This window comes from Lontra canadensis, unplaced genomic scaffold (assembly GCF_010015895.1).
Source record: "Lontra canadensis isolate GAN:19392208 unplaced genomic scaffold, GSC_riverotter_1.0 scaffold60, whole genome shotgun sequence".
In the NCBI taxonomy this organism is placed as follows: Eukaryota; Metazoa; Chordata; class Mammalia; order Carnivora; family Mustelidae; genus Lontra; species Lontra canadensis.
Window position 1 is genome coordinate 7,325,723 of NW_022631054.1, and position 22,755 is coordinate 7,348,477.

General features: G+C 40.9%; 1 protein-coding gene and 1 pseudogene across 1 annotated transcript; both read left to right on the forward strand.

Moving 5' to 3' along the window:
- The first annotated feature begins 1,867 nt into the window (after positions 1-1,867).
- On the forward strand, positions 1,868-15,734 carry LOC116879389 (zinc finger protein 684-like). Its single transcript, XM_032877632.1, has 5 exons — positions 1,868-1,883; positions 4,606-4,685; positions 8,697-8,823; positions 9,160-9,255; positions 15,708-15,734. Exons 1-5 carry the CDS (start codon positions 1,868-1,870, stop codon positions 15,722-15,724), a joined length of 336 nt encoding a protein of 111 aa, XP_032733523.1. The 3' UTR covers positions 15,725-15,734.
- On the forward strand, positions 9,279-13,944 carry LOC116879205 (annotated as a pseudogene).
- Positions 15,735-22,755: the final 7,021 nt, after the last annotated feature.

The window sequence follows — 22,755 nt, forward strand, 5'->3', positions numbered from 1 at the left end:
TTGAAGAACGTATTGTGTACTGACTATAAGTGAATGATAGTACTTTTTTGAACAAGCATATTAGAATTTAAGGAACTGAATTAAATATTGTCTACTGACAAAAGTCCTTTGCTTCACCAAACTTTAGTCAGGGTCCCAAACCTTCTAGGCCTTCTCTTCTATTTTCTTATAAAATCTAGGTTTAGCAAGAATCTCACTAAGTCAGTTTAACCAGAATTTCCTACCCTCGATACCTGATCTGGTTCTTCACCCTCTACAGTCCATCAGGTGAGGTCTGATCACCCTGGCCTTTCTTCAGCAAGACTCCTGTTAGGTCAAGGGGCTGCCTTCCGCTCAAGCCATGATCTCAGGGTCCTGCAATAGAGCCCCACGTTGGGCTCTGTGCTCAGCCGGGAGTCTGCTTCTCCCTCTCCCTCTGTCCCTTTCCCTGCTCTTGCTCACACATGCACGCACTCCCTCCTTCTCCTTCCTCACACATGCATGTTCACTCTCAAATAAATAAATACCTTTAAAAAAGAAAGGACTCCTTTTAGGTCGATTTAGCCAGAACCCTCCTTACCTCTGGTGTTTTCTCTTAGTAATTTTCCATCAATTGACCATTCCTCCCCTCCCCACTCCTTTGCTATAAATTCCCACTTGCCATGCTGTATTCACAGTTGAGCCCAATCTCCCTACCCGACTAAAATCCCATTACAGTGGGCCATATACCTATTGTGATGGTCCCGAATAAAGTCCACCTTGCCATCTTTATCAAGTGTTCCTGAATATCTTCTTCAACACTCTCCAGGTATTTCAGGAGGCTACATGGTGGTTTCACTCTTGCAGTTCCAAAAATTTCTGGAACCTCATTCTTTCAGAATTGTCCTCAAAAATCAGTTTGACAGCCATGCAGGAAATTCTTTAGGTATTTAATCACAGGACTTGCCAGCTCAACTGTTTTCTCATATCCTACATGAAATCCTCATTTTGTCCTAGTTAGTTCTGCCATTCCATCTTATCTCCCTTTCCCAAGCCTGTCCCTTTCTCATCTGAGAAACCCCAAACTACTTAAAGCTACAGGAAGAGAGGAAGTAGGGGTTTCTTTGCCAGCATTATGTGAGGCCCCTTAAAAGAGCTAATGTGTAGGTCAAGGTGGCAAGAAGTGTGCAATGGTCTGCTCTGGAAATAAGGGAATAAAACAAAGGAGTTTTGATTGTAATATAGCAGGGCACATGTAATCTGGGTTTCATGAATTATTTTGTTCCCTCCTTTAAGTGGAAGTAGGAATATAAATATAAAATTATTTATAAACTCTTCCCTAGAAAGCTTTTGTTGCTGACCTCATTGTTGGGCTGTACAAGATTCTGGCAAGAAGAAAAACAAAACTATGCTTGGATCCATCCAAACATCTTGGATTCCCAGAACTCCCTAGTCTATTTGTGCTCTGTGGCTGAAACAGAGCATTTAGGTGAGAAATCCCTTGATTTCTCCCACCTCTGAGAGTTTGTCAGACCTTGATATTTTATTTTTTTTCACTCTATAAAAAGATTGTTCAAAAATGCCTTCTCTCTCCTTTATTTATACATGGATGGTGAATTGGCATTACCCGCCCCCCCGCCCCAGCCATGAAACTGTTCATTTTTCTGATTATATCATATATGTTAATTTTTAACAATAAAATACAAAAACTGTAATGAAAACAAGAAAACAAAAAGTGGAAAAGGGAAGTTTGAGTTTGGGAGTCCTCATGTTCTAGAAAAAGGGAGAATGTTTAGGCCTTCTAAGATGTAAAAGACTTTAAGGGTAACTAAAAAGCATAGAAATAGAATGTATCTGAAGAGAGGAATAATGAAAACTTAATAAATCCAACAGTGATCAGGAAACATGAATGGTGCAGAAAAAAGGTAAAGAGAAAGTAAACAAAAAAGACATAAATAAATAATAGCCTATCGATAACATTAACTGCAAATGGGTTAAATTCACCTGTGAAGAATAATTTCCATTATGATTTTTCCAGAAGCACTTTAATCTTTTATTTTTATTTAATTTCTTTTTAAATTTGGAAGGGGAAGGGCAGAGGGAGAGGAAGAATCTTAAGCAGGCTCCATGCCCAGTGCAGAGCCTGATGCAGGGCTGATCTCACAATCCTGAGATCATGAGTTGAGCAGAAATCGAGTGGAACGCTTACCCAACTGAGCCACTCAGGTGCCCCATTATTTTAATAATTTCCCTTGCAAACTAAAAATAACTAATTTCCAGTGAGCCAGAGCATACCACTAGACACTTTTTGCCACCTTGACCTACTCAGTTGCCCTTCACTCGCCATAGCCCTCTACCCACTTCTGTCTTTTTAAAATTTTTTTATATATTTATTTGTCAGAGAGAGACAGCATAAGCTGGGGGAGGGGCGGGGCGGGTAGCAGGAGGCTGAGGGTGTAGCGGGCTCCCCACTGAGCAGGGAGCCCGATGTGGGACTCAATCCCAGGACCCTGCGATCATGACCTGAGCTGAAGATAGATGCTCAACCGACTGAGCCACCCAGGCATCCCTTCCTTCTTGTTGTCTTAAATACACTTTGGAGTTTCTCCAATGAGGGACAGGAGCTGGGAGAAGAGTTTCAGCACCAGTACTGTATGCTTTCTGTACCGTGTTCAAAGTTATTTAAATTGCTTCATTTCTTTGCATGTTTGTTATTGATTTAATATGCAGTTAGGTTCATTTTCTTCTGTTTGGAATTAATTTTAGGGCTTTGTTTTTTCTTTTTTATTTACTTTTTATTTTAGGTAATGGAAATTTTCAAACATACACATAAATAGAGGGAATAGTATAATGAATTCCCATCCATGTACCTGCTTCCTACTTAAACAATCAGCAATTCAAGGCCAGTCTTCTTTTTTTATATTTGTTCCCAGTATCCACTCACTCTTAAATTAGTTTTTAAGTGAATCACAGAAACCAGAATCACTATCTCTAGGGCTCGGATAGAGTGTCCAAAGGAAGAGCACCCCCCCAGCTGGTGCTGAGATTCAGACCTTGGTGGGAAGACCTCAGCCGTGGCTCACAGAATGGCAGAGAAGTTGCTGTGCCATTGCACCTGCAGAAGCTGTTGGAAATCCACCCCTTGGGGTACTGGGGGAAGCTCTTCATTAGGAGGTGTCTCACTGGGAACTTAGTAACTGCTGTGGGAGGCCAGGAAAGCTGCTGGCCACCATGCACAGCAGGAGGGGCAACTGTGCAGGAGCTGGAGGCACTCTGCTATGAGATCAACCAAGGGGGACAAAGGGGGAAAGCTGCTGGCCTCATTTACCACTTTCCATTCCCTACCACGATAAATTGAGAGAGGCTTGGAGTAGAACGCTTAACTGACTGAGCCACCCAGGTGTCCCTCAATAATGTTCTTTTTTTTTTTTTTTAAAGATTTTATTTATTTATTTGACAGACAGAGATCACAAGTAGGTAGAGAAGCAGGCAGAGGAGGAAGCAGGTTCCCTGCTGAGCAGAGAGCCCGATGGGGCACTCCATCCCAGGACCCTGGGATCATGACCTGAGCTGAAGGCAGAGGCTTTAACCCACTGAGCCACCCAGGCGCCCCAATAATGTTCTTTTTCTAAAATAAATCTCTTTCTATTTACAAAGTCTTTTCCCTGAGTGAAACTTGAAATTCGCTTCTTGCCAATGTTCCTTTATAGCAAGACTATATGTAGGGTGTGTGTGTGTGTGTGTGTGTGTGTGTGTGTGTGTGTATACACATCACAACACACTTTGAGGGGGCGCGGTGGGTGGGGGCTCAGTGGTTTAAGCAACCAATTCTTGATTTCCGCTCAGGTCCTCAGGGTCCTCCGATTGAGCCCTGCCTCTGGCTCTACGCTCAACAGGGAGTCCGCTTTGGGACTGATTCTCTTTCCCTTTGCCTCTCCCCATGGTTGCGCGAGCTCTCTCAAATAAATAAATAAATCTTAAAAAAAAACCACACACACACACACAAAACTTTGAAAATATACTCATAATTAGGCTGCCTGAAACAACACACACACACACACACACACACACACATATACACACACACACAAAACTTTGAAAATATACTCATAATTAGGCTGCCTGAAACAACACACACACACACACACTCACAACCCAAACTTTTTAACGGGGCTCTAATACCTCAAACAGTTTATATTTTAAAATTATTTAAAATAAAACGTATTTATGCTATTCCTGTGTTACTCAAAATATCTTGTTTTTAAAAAGAAAATGAAAGAAGAAATTACTTGGCCATAGTATATTTTGCTTTTAATAAATTACTGTTTTCTATTTGCCGTGTGGATAAGGCATATGCTTTCTATAGGTCATGTCTATATTAATAACTAAGAATTACGTACACATTTTCCTCCAATATAACCAGAGCTCTTCCACGAAGCTTAAGTGCCGCCAAAGCAGAAATCTCCACGAGGTGAAGAGGAAACCCCTACGGCTTTCCGACAAAAACTCCACGAACCTTGTGGGAAACGTAGTCTCAGCGGATTTCCCCCAGAGGACCCTGGGAAAGTGGGCGGGTCGCTACTTCTGCGCGCGCGTAGGGAGCCTTCCGGAAGTGTCCTGAGTTCTCTGGCTTGCTTGGGTGCCGAGCTGCAGGTGACCACGAAGGGCTGGAGGGACAGTTGAAGAGCAAAGACTGGCTTGTTGGTTCATGCAAAGGAAGTAAAACTGTAGGTAATCCCTCTGCACGGGACCATTTGGTTCAGAGAAAGCCGAGGAAGGGTTGGACTCTCGCTTCCCTGAGGTGGAGCCCAGGTCTGGCTGGGGTGAGGCGGGTCAGTGCGTCGCTGTGTTGTAGGTGCTGTGCGCTGCCTAGGGACTCCACGCTTGGGCGTTGAACTGAACCTCATCTCACTCCAGGAGCTTTTGACTCGCAAAAGGCTGTAAATCCCCTCAACGTGGCGGGGACGAGAACAAGTATACCCAGAGCCAGACACTGTTAAGCACTTTTCAAGAGTATGGAATTTATTTATCATGGTTACTCTGCGATGTAAGTGTCCTCATCGTTTTACAGAGAGGAGGGTAGTTACTGCTTCAAATCACACAGCCAGTAAGCGGAAGCGATGGTATTCAAACTTGTAGCAGTTTTACCTGAGATTTCACTTCTTTTTGCAACTTAGCACTCTGCCTACAACAAAGAAGTTAGTTTGCATTGTTTCTGAGGAGTGAGAGCTAATCACTGTTTTTTGAGAGAACTCTTGGTGTCTCTGCAGGAAGGCTGTGTAATTGAACCCGTGGGTCCCTCTCGCATGTTCCTGCCTGTTTCAGTTTCCAGCAGCCCTGGGTAAAATCCATCCACACAAAGCCAGCCTAGGGCCACAGGTGATGGTGAGTTTACAGAAGTGGGCCCCAATGTGAAGGTTCCAGTTGGAGTGTTGCTTGTCTGTCATCCAGTCCATTTTTTCTAGAAGGAAAGGGGAGGAGACTCTCTTGAACTGTGACCTTTTATCCCATTTCAGGAGAGACGGGAATCAACATTTGTCCCTCCTGTCTAGTGAGAGTAGGGCTTGACTCATGGCATTGCAAGTGAGTGCCTTCAAGGACTTTGTCGGCAGAGGTGTCCCAAGTGTTTGAGGAGAGAGGTGAGAAATTACATAAAAGCGGAGAGTTGGGTGTATGTGGTCAGGCCCCACAGGAAAAGGAAACTCACTTGGAGGAGGAGGAGGATATGATTAAGGTAAAGGAAGAAACAGGAACTACTACCCAAAGAAACTTTCTTTGCTAAACAGGTTCTCTCCTTCTCTGCCCATCTGCCACCCCTCCCTTTGTCCTTGTCTCCCTTCCTCTCCCTCCCTCCTGGGCTCTCACAAAAACACAGTAATGCAGATGTTTTCCCTTCATTTCCTATTGGTCCATTGGATCTTTCAAGATTAGACTGGCTCCATACTGTTTATTGTGACAGTTGCCTTTTGGGGCTACTGATTCCCTTTCTCCCCTTACCTAAATGCACAAATAGTTTACAGAGTGACCACAGGCTGGTAGTGCTAGGAGGTCTTTTAGGAATCTTCTAGTTCTGTTTCATTTTCAGAAGGAATGAAATCAGCCCAGAGATGGCCATTGAGTGCCTGCAGCCTCACAGCTTGTTAATGGCTAAGTCAGGCCCCAAATCCCAGACCTTTAAAATCTTTAATTCCCAGACCCTTGTTCTTTTTCCGGCCTCACAGTTCCTTTGGGCCCAAGTTGCTTAATAAGGGTGTTCAGAAAATGCCTAGCAAGAAGACCAACATTAGGAGAGGTTTATCCATCAATTCACTCAGCAAACATTTGCTAAGTATCTTGTGGACCAAACACTGTTCTGGTGCTTGGTGTACCACGGTGAACAGAGTCTACTTTTCATGGGAGGAAATAAATGAAGCCCAAATGAACATGTACATAATCTGTGCTCCTGAGGAAAAGGAGTAAGGGTGTCCGAAGTGATGGTGACAGGGAAGGAAGCTATTTTATGTGAGGTGGTCAAGAAAAGCCTCACTGCTAAATGACGTGGGGAAGGTAGAGTGAGCTATGCAGTATCTGGGTTTTTTCTGGGGAAGAACAGTCCAAGCATATGAAATATACAGAGATCCTGAGTAATCAGTCTTGGTATTTTGGAAGAGCAGCAAGAAAGTGGAAGGTCTGATCAGGGTGAGCTATAAGAGAGTGATTGGAAGATTGAAGTAGGTGAGATTAGAAGAGGTGGAACCAAGATAGTATAGAGACAGACCTTGGCTTAAAATTTGTATCTTTGTAAATTGTGCATGTATAGTTGTTTTTTTTATGTGTGTATGTATATATGTACATATATCTTTGAAAAAGTAATGCATTATAAAAAATTTAGAAAGTACTAGTATAAAATAAAAGTTACATCGGACCCTGCTTTCCCTCTGTAACCCTAAATAAGAATTATTTACATTTTGATATATAACTGCCAAGATTGCATGTCTCTGTGTGCATATTTTTTAAATATGATATATCTCACCAAATACTTTTTTAAAAATATTTTATTTATTTATTTTTCAGAGAGAGAGAAAGCACAAGCACAAGGGGAGCAGCAGGCAGAGGGAGAAGTAGGCTCTCCACTGAGCAGGGAGCCTGATGTGGGACTTGATCCCAGGACCCTGAGATCATGACCTGAGCCGAAGGCAGACACTTAACCGACTGAGCCACCCAGGTGTCCCTGTGTGTATATTTTTTAAAAGCGCAGGGAAGGATCGTATTACATATTTTATGTACTTTTTTCCACCTACAAATATAAATGGAACCTTTTTCCATAACAGTTTCTTCCTATAGCATTTTTTAAAAATCAACACTATATTAATGGATATTTAGGCTGTTTTCAGATTATAAGCAATGATGTGAAAACATCACTTTTTATCTCTCCTTCCTTATTTTTAAAAATAATTACGGTTTTACTGAATGCTTACCATGCACCATATATTGTTCTGAATGCTTTACAAGTATTAACTTAGTTAATCTTGACAAAATCCTATGACTTATACTACCAGCATTTTTCAGATAAGAAAAGTGAGCTATAAAGTGTTTAGGGTAACTGTCAGGGTCACACTGCTAGTAGGTGGAGTAGCTGAATTTGAAGCCAGGCTGCCTGGCTCCCCAGCCTAGGCTTTAATCTTTGCATCCATTCCATTTTATTTCTTTAGGATAAATTTCTGGGTGAAAATAAATCACTAGCTAAGAAATGAACAGTAAGTTATAATAGATCAATAGGGAAGAAATGTGTACATCTACCCAAAAGAGAACATCTTGTCCAAGTTTCCGATGATCATATTAGAATTTAAAGTAGATGCGTTGGTTCTTCTAGAATGTGGACTTCCCTGACTTCCAAGCAGCCTTTTCTGTAGCTGGCATATGAGTACTTATTTCTAGGCTGGAAAGGCAGAGAAATCCCCGAAGTCTCGTTTTCATAGGTCTGTGTCCTTTCCCATGAGTATCAGAAAATTACCAGTTTCCAGACAAGACATCCATCCATCTGTCCATGCATTTATTCATTCAGATTTCACTTTGTTTTTTGGTGGATTTGCAGTGACTTAATAAGAATCCATATACTGACATGGGAAAGTATTACTATATAAGAAACAGGAAAAATATAGATAGACATTTAAATTGAACACGAACTTAGAAAGTTGATGTGAAGGCCGTCGGGTCTGCACATGATTTTTCATGCTGAGATGTAAATGTTTGCTGAATCTTGGCATTCATAGAAAAAGGATACCCAATCAGTGAATTCTTGGCCTTGTCCTAGACAATAAGCTGTAACAATTCCGTGGATAAAGGTTTGCCTGGCACAGACTACGAAAGAAAAATTGGGCTGTGTATTTATGTAGGAGATTTGTTGTAAATGCAGTAGCAGTTTTCATATGACCATTGTTTAGTTTCCTTTTGTATAAACTGAATACATGAGACCAAAGCAATGCTCAGTGAACTTAATATTTTCTCTCTTTCCTTCTCTTCCTCTCTCCCTTCCCATATATATGGATGTATATTTATGTATATAGTGGGATCATTTGAATATGATTTTTGTTTTCCCAAATTTTAATTCTGAGTCAAGTACATAGTAGTTTTTTGTTACCCTGTATAACTGAACTGCGGACTCAGAACAATGAACGTAATGGGAGGAATTGCTCCGAATCCCCTCCCCTTCCCCCGGCGGTACTCACGACAGGCTGAAGATGAATGTGCTCTTACAGGGATCCATCACATTCCAGGACGTGACTGTGGACTTCACCCCAGAGGAGTGGCAGCTGCTTGACTGTGATCAGAGAACCTTGTATTGGAATGTGATGTTGGAGAACTTCAGAAACCTCATCTCAGTGGGTAAGGACAGTGGGTGGTGACTCCTCAGTGGAACTAAGAATGTACTCCTAGTGCCCTTCCTCTAGGACTTGTGGAAGCTGTGGACGTTCTGAAGCGTTCCTAAGTTTGGCCCTGAACGTTAGCGGTCACAGATTCTTCATCCCCTTTGAGATGACGCATAAACAGATAGAGTGTTTATGCTTCTGTCTCCCAGGTGGAGGAGAAGGGTCTTTTCTGTTCTAAAGCCTGTCTGTCATCCTTTCCAGGCCCTGAGACTCAAGGAGGCAGCCTGAATTGTGAGGTAGTGATTTGTCTCTAGCACTTTGTCTCCAGTTCTGTGTTGTTTCCCATGAACAGGGGGCCCCGGTACCAAAACAAAAGGCGTCTTCAAGGCAGAGCAAGGACAAGAGCCATGGCTGGGGGAGGGAGAGAACCCATGCTGGCGCTGTCCAGGTGAGTGAAAGAAAACCAGGCAGATGGGAGTCTTTGGAATTGAGATTCCAGTTGGTCAGTGAGGGACAGGTAGCTTGGAAGCAGCTCTTTGAGGAAGGCCTTCTTAAAAGCCACACAGCTTTGGGTCCCTTTGATATACCATCATCAGATCCCCAGATGACACCTTGACTCCCTGTGCTCACAGAGCTGCTCTTTCTCATTGCTCAGCTTTTGTCTGGAGGGAGGTCCCTCTTCTCTCTGCCCTGGGCCCCTGCACTGCCTGTTCCATGGAGGCCCTTGCTTTGTGCTCTTAATTCCTAAAATCTTCATTCTCCTTTTATCCTCAATGTGAGCACACATCTTTTCCATACATCTGATTATTATAAGGTAGTCAGATCATGTGGATTTGAGAAATAAGGAATGAGCTAAGAGTCTAGAGTATTCACTAATATCACCTCTTTTTTTTTTTATAGGAACTCCTTTTTTTTTTCTTTAAAGATTTTTATTTATTTGACAGACAGATCACAAGTAGGCAGAGAGGCAGGCAGAGAGAGAGAGGAGGAGGAGGCAGGCTCCCTGCCGAGCAGAGAGCCCGATGTGAGGCTCGATCCCAAGACCCTGGGATCATGACCTGAGCCGAAAGTAGAGGCTTTAACCACTGAGCCACCCAGGTGCCCCACTAATATCGCCTCTTAATGGAAGTGAATAAAATCTCAGAAATAATGAAGAACCATCTTCTCCCCATTTTCCCTAGCGTTATTGTATCCGTGGACTTAATGTTGTAGGGATATGAGCTCAGTGGTGATGATACTACATTGGACGAGGTGTGGCATCATGGTGACAATCAGAATTGACCTTGACCACAAAATATATAAAAGACAAAGGTTGCCAAAAATTAAAAGTCTTCTGTTTCAGGTCCCCAGAGTTAATAGAAGTCACTAAGCGTGGAAACCAGAATGGGAAATTTGAGTTGGAAGCATGTGGTGTCACAGGCAGAACAGGGTTCTAGAGACTTATATCTGGGAGATTGAAAGAGTTTATAAAAAGCAGTTAATTTCCAGGACAAAGTCATATCAATTGGTAGAAATAACGATGATGGATGCAAAAGCAATTTATGTTTGGTCATTTTTTTTTTTAAATTTGTTTATCTGAGAGAGTGCACGAGTGTAGGGAAGGAGAGGAAGAGAGGGAGAGAGAATTCCCAAGCAGACTCCCCTCTTGAGCATGGAGCCTGACATAGGGCTCCATCCCAGGACCCTGAGATCATGACCTGAGCCTAAATCAAGTCAGATGCTTAACCAGCTGAGCTACCCAGGTGCCCCACATGTGTTTGACTATTTCTAAATACCTCCTATGAGTGGAATTTTGCAATATTTATCCTTTTGTGGCTGGCTTATTCACTTAGTCTAATGTCTTCAGGGTTCATCCATATAGCTCATGACAGGATTTTCTTCTTTTTAAAAGTATGCGTGTGTGTATACTATATTTTCTTCATCCCTTTATTTGTTGATTAACATTAGATTATTTCTAATTCTTGGCTGTTGTGAATAACGCTCCAGTGAACACAAGAGTGTAAACATCTCTAGGAAATCCTGTTTTCAGTTTTTCTGATAAATGCCCAGAAGTGGGATTGCTGAATTGTATAGTGGTTCTATTTTTGATACTTTTGAGGAAATTCCATACTGTTTTACACAGTGGCTCCATTTTACATTCCCACCAACAGTGCACCAGGGTTCTAGTAGTTCCACATCTTTGCCAGTACTGGTTAGTTGTTGTTGTTGTTGTTTTCTAATCGACATCCTAACAGATGCGAGGTGTGATCTTACTGTGGTTTTGATTTGCATTTCCGTGATTAATGATATTGAACATCTTTTCATATACCTGTTCACCATTTATGTCTCCTTTAGAGATAGGTCTTTTCAAGTCCTTTGCCCATTGTTTTGCTATTAAGTTGTAGGGGTTCCTTATAGATTTGGGATATTAACCTCTTATCTGATAAATGTTTTTAGAATATTTTCTCCCATGCTGTAGGTTGTCTTTTCACTCTGCTGATTGTTTCCTTTGCTGCACAGAAGCTTTTGAATTTGATGTGGTCCCACTTGTATGTATTTGCTTTTGCTGCCAGTGCTCTAGGAGTCATGTAAGAAATCTTTGCCAAAACCAATCATATGAAACTTTTCCCCTATGTTTTCTTCTAGGAGTTTTATAGTTTCAGGTCTTACATTTAAGTCTCTAATATATTTTTGTATATGGTGTAAGATTAGAGTCCATTTTCAGTCTTTAACACATGGGTATCTGGTTTTCCCGGATATCAGCCGTTGAAGAGACCATCCTTTCCCCATTGTGTAGTCTTGACTCACTTGTTGAAGACCATATAAGCATGGATTTATTTCTGGGTTCTCTCTTCTGTTCTCTTGGTCTATATGTCTGTCTTTATGCCAGTACTATACAGTTTTGATCACTGTAATTTGGTAACATGGTTTCAAGTCAGGAAGTGTCAGGCCTCCTGTTTTGTTCTTCTTTCTCAAGAAATTTTAGCAATTTGAGTCCTTTTTGGTTCCATATGAATTTTAGAATTTTTTTTTCTATTTCTGCAAAATTTGCCATTGAATTGCATTGAATCTGTAGACCACTTTCGGTAGTATGTACATTTTAACAGTATTAAGTCTTCTAGTCCATGAACACAAGATGTCTTTCCATTTACTTGCCTTTAATTTCTTTTATTAGTATTTTGTAGTTGTTAATATACAAGTCTTTCACCTCCTTGGTTACCAGATTGATTCTTTCTGATACTATTGTAAATAGGATGATTTTCTTAATTTGCTTTTTGGATTGTTTGTTTTAGCGTATGGAAACACAACTGATATTTGTATGTTGACTTTGCATGCTACAACTTTGCCAAATTTGTGTATTAGTTCTAATACTTTTTTGTGGAATCTTGAGGGTTTTGTACATATGAGATCATATCATCTGTGAACAGAGATATTTTTACATCTTCCTTTCTAGTTTGGATGTCTTTATTTCTTTTTCTTACCTAATTGATCTAGCTAAGACTTCAGGACTCTGTTGAAGAGAAGTGGTCAGAATAGGCATCTTTGCTGACATTATATAATTTTTTAAAAAGATTTTATTTATTTACTTGACAGACAGAGATCACAAGTAGGCAGACAGGCAGGCAGAGAGAGAGGAGGAAGCAGGATCCCCGCTGAGCAGAGAGCCCAATGAAAGCAGGGTTCGATCCCACAAGACCTGAGCCAAAGGCAGAGGTTTTAACCCACTGAGCCACCCAGGCGCCCCTGACATTATATAATTTAAATTTTTTCTTTTTATAATATGAGGTTGAAAACAGTAACTGGGAATGTTTCATTTTACACTTTTTAAGAAGTTATCTGCTTACTTGATGATGCGCTAGGAAGCAAAGACAATTTTTTGGACCAAGATATGTTCACCTTTGAGAAAACACTGACCAAGAAGAGAGTCCAGAATTGTAATCTGAACACAAAATGTATTTCTTCAAGACAAATACAACATAGATGTGAGTCAAATGGAAAGAGTCTGCAACCTAATTCACACTTGCTCAGTTACAATAAAAATTACATCAGAGAAAACTCTTATGAATACAAGGAATGTGGAAAAGCCTTCAAAAACAAGTTTTGTCTCAGTAGGCATGGAAAAAAACCTGCAAGAAAAAAAACTTTTGGATGCACTGATGTGGGAAAGCCTTCCAAAAGAAGTCTCGTCTCATTAGACATGAAAAGAAACATATAAGGAAAAATAAAACCTTTGAATGCAATGACTGTGGGAAAGCCTTTAGCAGTAAGGGACACCTTATAGCTCATCAAAAAATTCATAGTGGAGAGAGACCCTATGTGTGCAATGACTGTGGGAAAGCATTTATGCATAAAGCACAACTGGTGGTCCATCAAAGACTCCACACGGGAGAGAAACCTTACAAATGCCCTCAGTGTGGGAAGTCGTTCACTTGGCACTCCTCCTTTACCAAACGTGAAATCGCATACACTTGAGAACTCATTTGAATGTAAGGAATGTGGGAAAACCTTCAAGTACAGCTCCTCTCTTTATAAACATTGTAGAATTCACACAGGAGAAAAACTGTACAGTTGTAGAGAATGTGGCAAAGCCTTTGCAGACTCCTCAGTGCTAGTCATGCATCAGAGGATTCATACAGGTGAGAAACCCCATGGGTGTACTAAATGTGGAAAAGCCTTCATCAAGAAGTCACATCTCCTTAAACATTACTTAACTCACACAGCAGAGCAACAAAACAAATGCAGTGCATGTGGGAAATCTTTTAACCGGGAAGACACATCTCATTCTCCATCAAAGGAGTCATAAAAACATGGAAGCTATGTGAATGTGAAAAACTTACAATTAATTAGCCTTTTAATAAAGCAGCAAAGAATTCATCATGAGAAAAACTATGAATTGGATAAATGTGGAAAAGCATGTTCTGAAATTCATATTCTGTGACACTACTAATTTTATTGAGAAGATTATAGAAAACTTTGGGTTATAAATTGACAATTTTACTGTATAGCATAAAACTGAGAAAGTTGTAAAAAATTTAAAAATCAAGGCATCAACCTGACTATAATTAATATATGTACTGGCCCAATTTGATTGTCATACGAGTTATACAAATGTCTGCATTGCTTAAGAAATTTGTATAACTATAGGTTTGAAATACATGCTATGCACTTTTTTAAAAAAAGATTTTATTTATTTATTTATTTGTTTGTTTGTCTGTCAGAGAGAGAGAGAGCGCGCGTGCACAAGCAGGCATAGTGGCAGGCAGAGGCGGAGAGAGAAGCAGGCTCCCTGCCAAGCAAGGAGACCAATGCGGAACTTGATCCCAGGACCCTGGGATCATGACCTGAGCCAAAGGCAGCAGCTTAACCGACTGAGCCACCCAGGCGTCCCTATGCTATGCACTTACACAAAATTACATCTGTTATGGTGATGGTTACTCAGCATTGTGACTGTACTTAATGCCAATGAATTGTACACTTAAAATGGTTAAAATAATAAATTTTGTGTGTGTATTTTATTGCCATAAAAAATACGTAAAAATCTTTAAACCGGGATTATGTTTGGTAAACATCATCATTGTCTCTTCAAACTTAAAACCACCATACGAAGGCTTGCCAATTATAAGTGAAATCATATGGCTTAAATAGAATAAAGTTCAGTCCTTGTGAACCATTTCATGGCACCTATGAATAGTTGTGGCTAAGCCTTCTGGAGCCTCCTTTTAAGTAAAAAGTAAGGGACAGTGATGAAGTCCTGTACTGCCTCTGCTCGGCTGAGGACATTGGATAATATGTTATTTCTTTTTTTGCCTATTTACTATTTATAATATTTTATTGCAATATTGTGTTTGTTTAATCCTGATTAACTGGACATTGAAGAAAGAAAACAACTGTGGTTTTTTTTTTTAATATTTTATTTATTTGTCAGAGAGAGAGAGAGAGCACAGGCAGGCAGGGGCAGAAGCAGGCTCCCTGTCGAGAAAGGAGCCCTATGTGGGACTCGATCCCAGGACACTAGGATCATGACCTGAGCTGAAGGCAGCCACTTAACTGACTGAGCCACCCAGGCATCCCAAAAACTGTGTTTTATACTCTAAGCACTTAGTATGGGAAGAAAGGCTTTTTTTCAGGTAAATAGTCATGTGAATAAAAGCCATACTATTTCTTTTTTTTTTTTAAGATTTTATTTATTTATTTGTCAGAGACAGAGGGAGAGAGAGTGAGCAAGCACAGGCAGACAGAGAGGCAGGCAGAGGCAGAGGGAGAAGCAGGCTCCCCGCTGAGCAAGGAGCCCGATGTGGGACTCGATCCCAGGACGCTGGGATCATGACCTGAGCCGAAGGCAGCCGCATAACCAACTGAGCCACCCAGGCGTCCCAAAAGCCATACTATTTCACTGGCATAGCTATATAAGTAGGAATGAACCTAGCTCAAGTAGTATGACTGGGGTACTTTGTTTAGAAAAATTAGATGTTAGGATTCTTTGCGTAGACTTCTGGAAGAAAATTACTGCATTTTTGTTTTGGAAGTTGGTTTAGAGATATCTTAGGCTTGTTTGGAAGTTGCGGGGTGACTAGCGTAGGTGTTGTATCAAGCTATTTGAAAAGCTTTTCTCTTTCCATGAGCTGCTTAGCAGCTATTTTATAATTTGATATTATGTAAGTTCTGTTTTCTCTTTTAAAACCTGAACCAATGCTGATTTAAGTGGACATTTTATATTTCACTTGAAGTATTGCTTGATAATGTAAAAAAGTCTTTACACCCTTTCTTTGGTGGTTGTGAGGCTTAGGTATAGTTTGAACCTAAATTCGCCGAATCAGGTTTTCTCTCACAAGCCTACATTTTTGGATTAAATATGTGAACTTGGAATTATTTATCTTTCAAGAGCATTTTTTTTAAAGATTTTATTTATTTATTTGACAGGCAGAGATCACAAGTAGGCAGAGAGGCAGGCAGAGAGAGAGGAGGAAGCAGGCTTCATGCTGAGCAGAGAGCCCGATACGGGCCTTAATCCCAGGACCCTGAGATCATGACCTGAGCGGAAGGCAGAGACTTTAACCCACTGAGCCACCCCGGCGCCCCTCGAGCATTTTTGTAGGGTGATGATGGGTGAAGATTCTGCATGAGAATCATTTTCGGAATATCCATCAGATCTAAGTTAAGCCTGCCTAACAGTTTTCAATACTAAGACTACATGCCAATTAAACAGGTAGTCACACCGAATCACTCGGCAAACCACAAAAGTGTATATGTAAACCAGTTATAAACTCAAGCTTTTCTCGAGTTATCTCTCATTTCCTTTTAAAGCTTTGTTTTGGGGCGCCTGGGTAGCTCAGTGGGTTAAGCCTCTGCCTTCGGCTCAGGTCATGATTCCATGATTCGAGTCCTGCATCAGGCTCTCTGCTCCGCAGGGGCCTGCTTCCTCCTCTCTCTCTTTCTGCCTACCTCTTTGCCTACTTGTGATCTCTGTCAAATAAATAAATAAAATCTTTTAAAAAATCATTTAAAAAAATAAAGCTTTATTTTGCTTTATTTAATATTACTTCTCCCCTCCTAGTTCTCTCTCAGCTCCTGTCCTTAGCAGTAATAGCATCTGAGCAAATGCAGACTTTAAGACAGGAAGAAGACTCCCTTAGGGATGTAAAGTCTGTCATTGCTGTGAGAACAATGTGAGATTCTTTTTATTTTTTTTTTATTTTTTTTTTTAATAATTTTATTTTTTTATAAACATATATATATATATATATATTTTTTTTTTCCCCCCAGGGGTACAGGTCTGTGAATCTCCACGTTTACAAATTTCACAGCACTCACCGTAGCACATACCCTACCCAATGTCCATAACCCCCCCCAACCCCCCTCCCCCCAGCAACCCTCAGTTTGTTTTGTGAGATTAAGAGTCGCTTATGGTTTGTCTCCCTCCCAATCCCAACTTGTTTCATTTACTCTTCTCCTACCACATTAACCCCCCATGTTGCATCTCCTCTCCCTCATATCAGGGAAATCATATGATAGTTGTCTTTCTCCGATTGACTTATTTCGCTAAGCATGATACCCTCTAGTTCCATCCACGTTGTCGCAAATGGCAAGATTTCATTTCTTTTGATGGCTGCATAGTATTCCATTGTATATATATACCACATCTTCTTTATCCATTCGTCTGTTGATGGACATCTAGGTTCTTTCCATAGTTTGGCTATTGTAGACATTGCTGCTATAAACATTCGGGTGCACGTGCCCCTTTGGATCACTACGTTTGTATCTTTAGGGTAAATACCCAGCAGTGCAATTGCTGGGTCATAGGGTAGTTCTATTTTCAACATTTTGAGGAACCTCCATGCTGTTTTCCAGAGTGGTTGCACCAGCTTGCATTCCCACCAACAGTGTAGGAGGGTTCCCCTTTCTCCGCATCCTCGCCAGCATCTGTCATTTCCGGACTTGTTAATTTTAGCCATTCTGACTGGTGTGAGGTGGTATCTCATTGTGGTTTTGATTTGTATTTCCCTGATGCCGAGTGATATGGAGCACTTTTTCATGTGTCTGTTGGCCATCTGGATGTCTTCTTTGCAGAAATGTCTGTTCATGTCTTCTGCCCATTTCTTGATGGGATTATTTGTTCTTTGGGTGTTGAGTTTGCTAAGTTCTTTATAGATTCTGGACACTAGCCCTTTATCTGATATGTCGTTTGCAAATATCTTCTCCCATTCTGTCAGTTGTCTTTTGGTTTTGTGAACTGTTTCCTTTGCTGTGCAAAAGCTTTTGATCTTGATAAAATCCCAATAGTTCATTTTTGCCCTTGCTTCCCTTGCCTTTGGCGATGTTCCTAGGAAGATGTTGCTGCGGCTGAGGTCGAAGAGGTTGCTGCCTGTGTTCTCCTCAAGGATGTTGATGGATTCCTTTCTCACATTGAGGTCCTTCATCCATTTTGAGTCTATTTTCGTGTGTGGTGTAAGGAAATGATCCAATTTCATTTTTCTGCATGTGGCTGTCCAATTTTCCCAACACCATTTATTGAAGAGGCTGTCTTTTTTCCATTGGACATTCTTTCCTGCTTTGTCGAAGATTAGTTGACCATAGAGTTGAGGGTCTATTTCTGGGCTCTCTATTCTGTTCCATTGATCTATGTGTCTGTTTTTGTGCCAGTACCATGCTGTCTTGATGATGACAGCTTTGTAATAGAGCTTGAAGTCCGGAATTGTGATGCCACCAACTCTGGCTTTCTTTTTCAATATTTCTTTGGCTATTCGCGGTCTTTTCTGGTTCCATATAAATTTTAGGATTATTTGTTCCATTTCTTTGAAAAAAATGGATGGTACTTTGATAGGAATTGCATTAAATGTGTAGATTGCTTTAGGTAGCATAGACATTTTCACAATATTTATTCTTCCAATCCAGGAGCATGGAACATTTTTCCATTTCTTTGTGTCTTCCTCAATTTCTTTCATGAGTACTTTATAGTTTTCTGTGTAGATTCTTAGTCTCTTTGGTTAGGTTTATTCCTAGGTATCTTATAGTTTTGGGTGCAATTGTAAATGGGATGGACTCCTTAATTTCTCTTTCTTCTGTCTTGTTGTTGGTGTAGAGAAATGCGACTGATTTCTGTGCATTGATTTTATATCCTGACACGTTACTGAATTCCTGTACAAGTTCTAGCAGTTTTGGAGTGGAGTCTTTTGGGTTTTCCACATATAGTATCATATCATCTGCGAAGAGTGATAGTTTGACTTCTTCTTTGCCGATTTGGATGCCTTTAATTTCTTTTTGTTGTCTGATTGCTGAGGCTAGGACTTCTAGTACTATGTTGAATAGCAGTGGGATTCTTTTTATTTTTTTTTTAAAGATTTTATTTATTTATTTGACAGAGAGAGAGAGATCACAAGTAGGCAGACAGGCAGGCAGAGAGAGAGGAGGATGCAGGCTCCCCGCTGAGCAGAGAGCCTGATGCGGGCCTCGATCCCAGGACCCTGGGATCATGACCTGAGCTGAAGGCAGAGGCTTTAACCCACTGAGCCACCCAGGCGCCCACAATGTGAGATTCTTGAGAGGTCTTGTGCATCAGGGGGTAGACTGAGAATGAGAAGGAGGCTGGGAGTGTTATTTGACATTATGGTCTGAGCTCCATGAGCTAAACTGTTTGCTCCCTTTCTTAAATGCTGAAATTAATGGAGTAAGAGAAATAGCTGAGTATGAACCAAAATCAAATGTTTGAAAAGCTGGAACAAAGAAAATGTTTTTCTATTTAAACTAGATCATTGTCAGGCGCTAAAATGAAATCGTGAATCCCACTAATTCTAATGCATTTCATGGGGCGTACAATATATACGTATTGCTACATGGGTAACTTTCTATCATTGACCTCACGCTTTCCTAGATAAGCTCATCGCCAGAACATGATTTTGGCAAGAAGAAAACCAAAATATTATTTACACTCAGCTCAAACATGATCTTAAATTCCCCAGAAGCCCATTTTTAAAAATTTGAAGTCTACACCTTTGTCTAGTTGTCAAAAGTGTCTGAAATGGTCATATATAATGTAAGCAGAATATCTTTTTTTTTCACATTCACCTTCCCTCTAGAATGTTACATTTGGATGAAGTTTTACTTTCATTTCCCCCCCCCTTTTTAAAGATTTTATTTATTTATTTGACAGAGAGAGATTACAAGTAGGCAGAGAGGCTGGCAGAGAGAGGAGGAAGCAGGCTCCCTGCTGGGCAGAGAGCCTGATGCGGGGCTTGATCTCAGGACCCTGGGATCATGACCTGAGCTGAAGGCAGAGGCTTTAACCCACTGAGCCACCCAGGTGCCCCTGTTTCCCCTTTTTTTTTTTTTTTAAAGGTTTTATTTATTTATTTGACAGAGATCACAAGTAGGCAGAGAGGCAGGCAGAGAGAGAGAGGAAGGGAAGCAGGCTCCCTGCTGAGCAGAGAACCAGATGCGGGGCTCGATCCCAGGACCCTGGGACCATGACCTGAGCCGAAGGCAGAGGCCTAACCCACTGAGCCACCCAGGTACCCCCTGTTTCCCCTTTTTAATAGGAACACTCAATATGCTACTTTATTCTTTCTTTAGTGTTAAACGTTAGGTTGATTTTTTTCCAGTATGAACATAGGTTTATTTTTTATACTTAATTTAGTACTACTTATTTAAAAAAAATATATATATAACATACAAAAAACTTTTAATGAAAATATTACCTGAAATCTCATTTTTCTGAGAAAATCATCATTAACATCAGCCACTGGGGGAGAATGGAATTCTCTCTATAATTCTCTATATTTTCTCTATAAATTCTCTATATTTTCTCAGAGGCATTGATGAACAAATGAATTGTAAACATATTGGTAAATCTGAATTTATGCTGGGTGTAAGGAAAGGATTAATTTGGGAGAGGGCTAGAAATAAGGTGAAATGAATATTCTAGATAATGTTAGAATAAGTGGGAGGAATCAGGGTTACAGTGTTACACATTATACAGTCTGTTCTGGGAGAGGATACTAACTTTATACCTTTTTGAATATGTATGATAAAAACTGAAGGCTACCCACTAAAAGAAAGACTTTCAGAAGTCACTAGAGAGAAAAAAAGAAATAAGAACTATAAATCTGGTAGAAAACAGGAAAGGAAAACTAAAGCAACAAAGAAAAGGCATGGTAAATATAAAGCAAAAATAAAACAGGAATGTGTCTGAGTAGATCACTAATCACAATAAAGGCAGTGGATTAAATCACTTATCTTGAGGAATAATAATGCCTGCATTGTATTTAGGGTTACCTTTTTAAAAAATATTTATTTATTTATTTATTTATTTGAGAGAGAGAGAGAGATTGAGAGAGAGCATGAGAGGAGAGAGGTCAGCGGGAGAAGCAGACTCCCTGCAGAGCAGGGGGCCTGATGCAGGACTCGATCCTGGGACTCCAGGATCATGACCTGAGCTGAAGGCAGTTGCTTAACCAACTGAGCCACCCAGGCACCCTTAGGGTTACTTTTTTAACATGTCAAAAACACTTTATAACTTGCATTGTAAAAGGGAGATAATCAAGTGCTCTCCAAAAAAAAAAAAAAAAAAAAAGCTGATGCCTTTTTGGAGAAAAGAAGGAAGAAAGAAGGTAAACTGATAATATGACTAATTTATTTCATGCATTAACACTATCTCTTGTTTAAAAAAGAAAATGTTTTCTGGGTGCCTGGGTGACTCGATTAAGTGTCCAACTCTTGATTTTAGCTAAGGTCGTGATCTCGGGTCTTAAGATCAAGCCATGTGTGGGGCTCCCTGTTGGGCGTGGGGCTCCCCATCTGGCATGGAGCCTGCATAAGACTTTTTCTGCCACTCTCCCACCTAGCGTGCACACACTCTCTCTAAAAAGAAAACAGAAACAGTTTAAATAATTTTTCAAGTCTAGAAATTAATTATAGCTTGTAGAGCAGTAAGCATGCTTTATCAGTATAGGAGTTGCCACTTTACATTGGGCAGAGAAAGGACTAATTTAGTCTGTTTTGAGCAAGACCCTCCACCACACAGCAGTGGTACAAATATCTTTAAGGTCAGAGTGATGGTTTGGGGGTTCTCTGTCTTCACTGCATTTTAATCAAGAGGGAGAAGTAGATACTTTTCATTCCTCCTCCTTTTGCCTTAACAAAAGAGAGGCCTAAAAGTCCATACTTTTCTAAAGCAGAGACTATCAGATTAAAAAAAAAGATTTATTTGACAGAGAGAGAGCACAAGTAGGCAGAGCAGCAGGGAGAGGGAGAAGCAGGCTCTCTGCTGAACAGGGAGCCCGAACTCGGGGCTCAATCCCAGGACCTGGGATCATGACCTGAGCTGAAGGCAGCCGCCTAACTGACTGAGACACCAAGGCATCCCATCGGATTGTTTTTAAAAATCCAGATATAAGCTGCATGCAAGATTGAAGCCAAGTCATCCAGAAAGGATAGAAAATAAAGGAGTGGTACAAGATCCACTAATCAAATACTAGAAAGCTGATGTATGAGTATGAATGGCTACAGGTCAGGGGCTGCTAAACTCTCCCTGTAAAGGGCCGGGTATCAGTTACCTTGCTCTGTGGCCTATATGGTCTGATATGACTACTCTGTTGCTGTAGCCTGAAAGCAGCCACAGGCACAAAACCAAATGAGTGTGGTTGTATTCTAATAAAACTATTTACAAAAACAGGCAGCAAAACGGATTTGGTCCTCGGGTATAGATTGCCGACCCCTGTTCTAGCAGTATACTGTTAATACAGCAGTGAGCAAAAAAGGCAAGACTCCAACGCTTGGCTCAACAATAAACAAATAAATGATCATCTTAGGTATTGACAAGTAAAACACTCTTTAAAGCCTGTGAGGACATTGACTGTGATAGGAAACCAAGATGGAGAGGCAAAGGAAGTCCTCTGAGGAGCCAAGACTTGAATGCATTGAAGGGAGGAGCCTTGGAAAGATCCTGCAAGTCTCCTGACACAAGAGTGAGTCTGGCCTGTTAGAACCAGCAAGAAGTCCAGTATGGCTGGAGGAGAGATGTGGGGATGAGTTTTGTGCATTAGACAGGTGCCAGAGTATGTAACATTGCATTCTAAATGTGATGGGAAGATTGTGAAGATTTGAGAAGAGGGCTACAGTCTGATTTACTTTTGAAAAGTTCTCCCTGGCTATGTGTGGGGAATAGATAGTAGGGATGGCAAGAGGGCAAACAGGGAGACCAGTTAGGAGGCAATTGGCCCAGAGTCCAGAAAACAGATGAGGGTGCCTTGGCCTAGGGTGTTGGGAGTGGAGATTCTCCTCTGGTGGCCAGACTGTGTCAGCCTGAGCAGCCTTGGAAGCAATGTGTTAAAGAGGCCGGGGCCACTGTCAGTCTGGATCATTACTATCGTCTGAACTTTATGTTCTCAAACTCGTATGCTGAAAACTTCATACCCAAGGGGGTGGTATTAGGAGGTGAGGTCTTTGGGAGATGATTAGGTCATCAGGACAGACT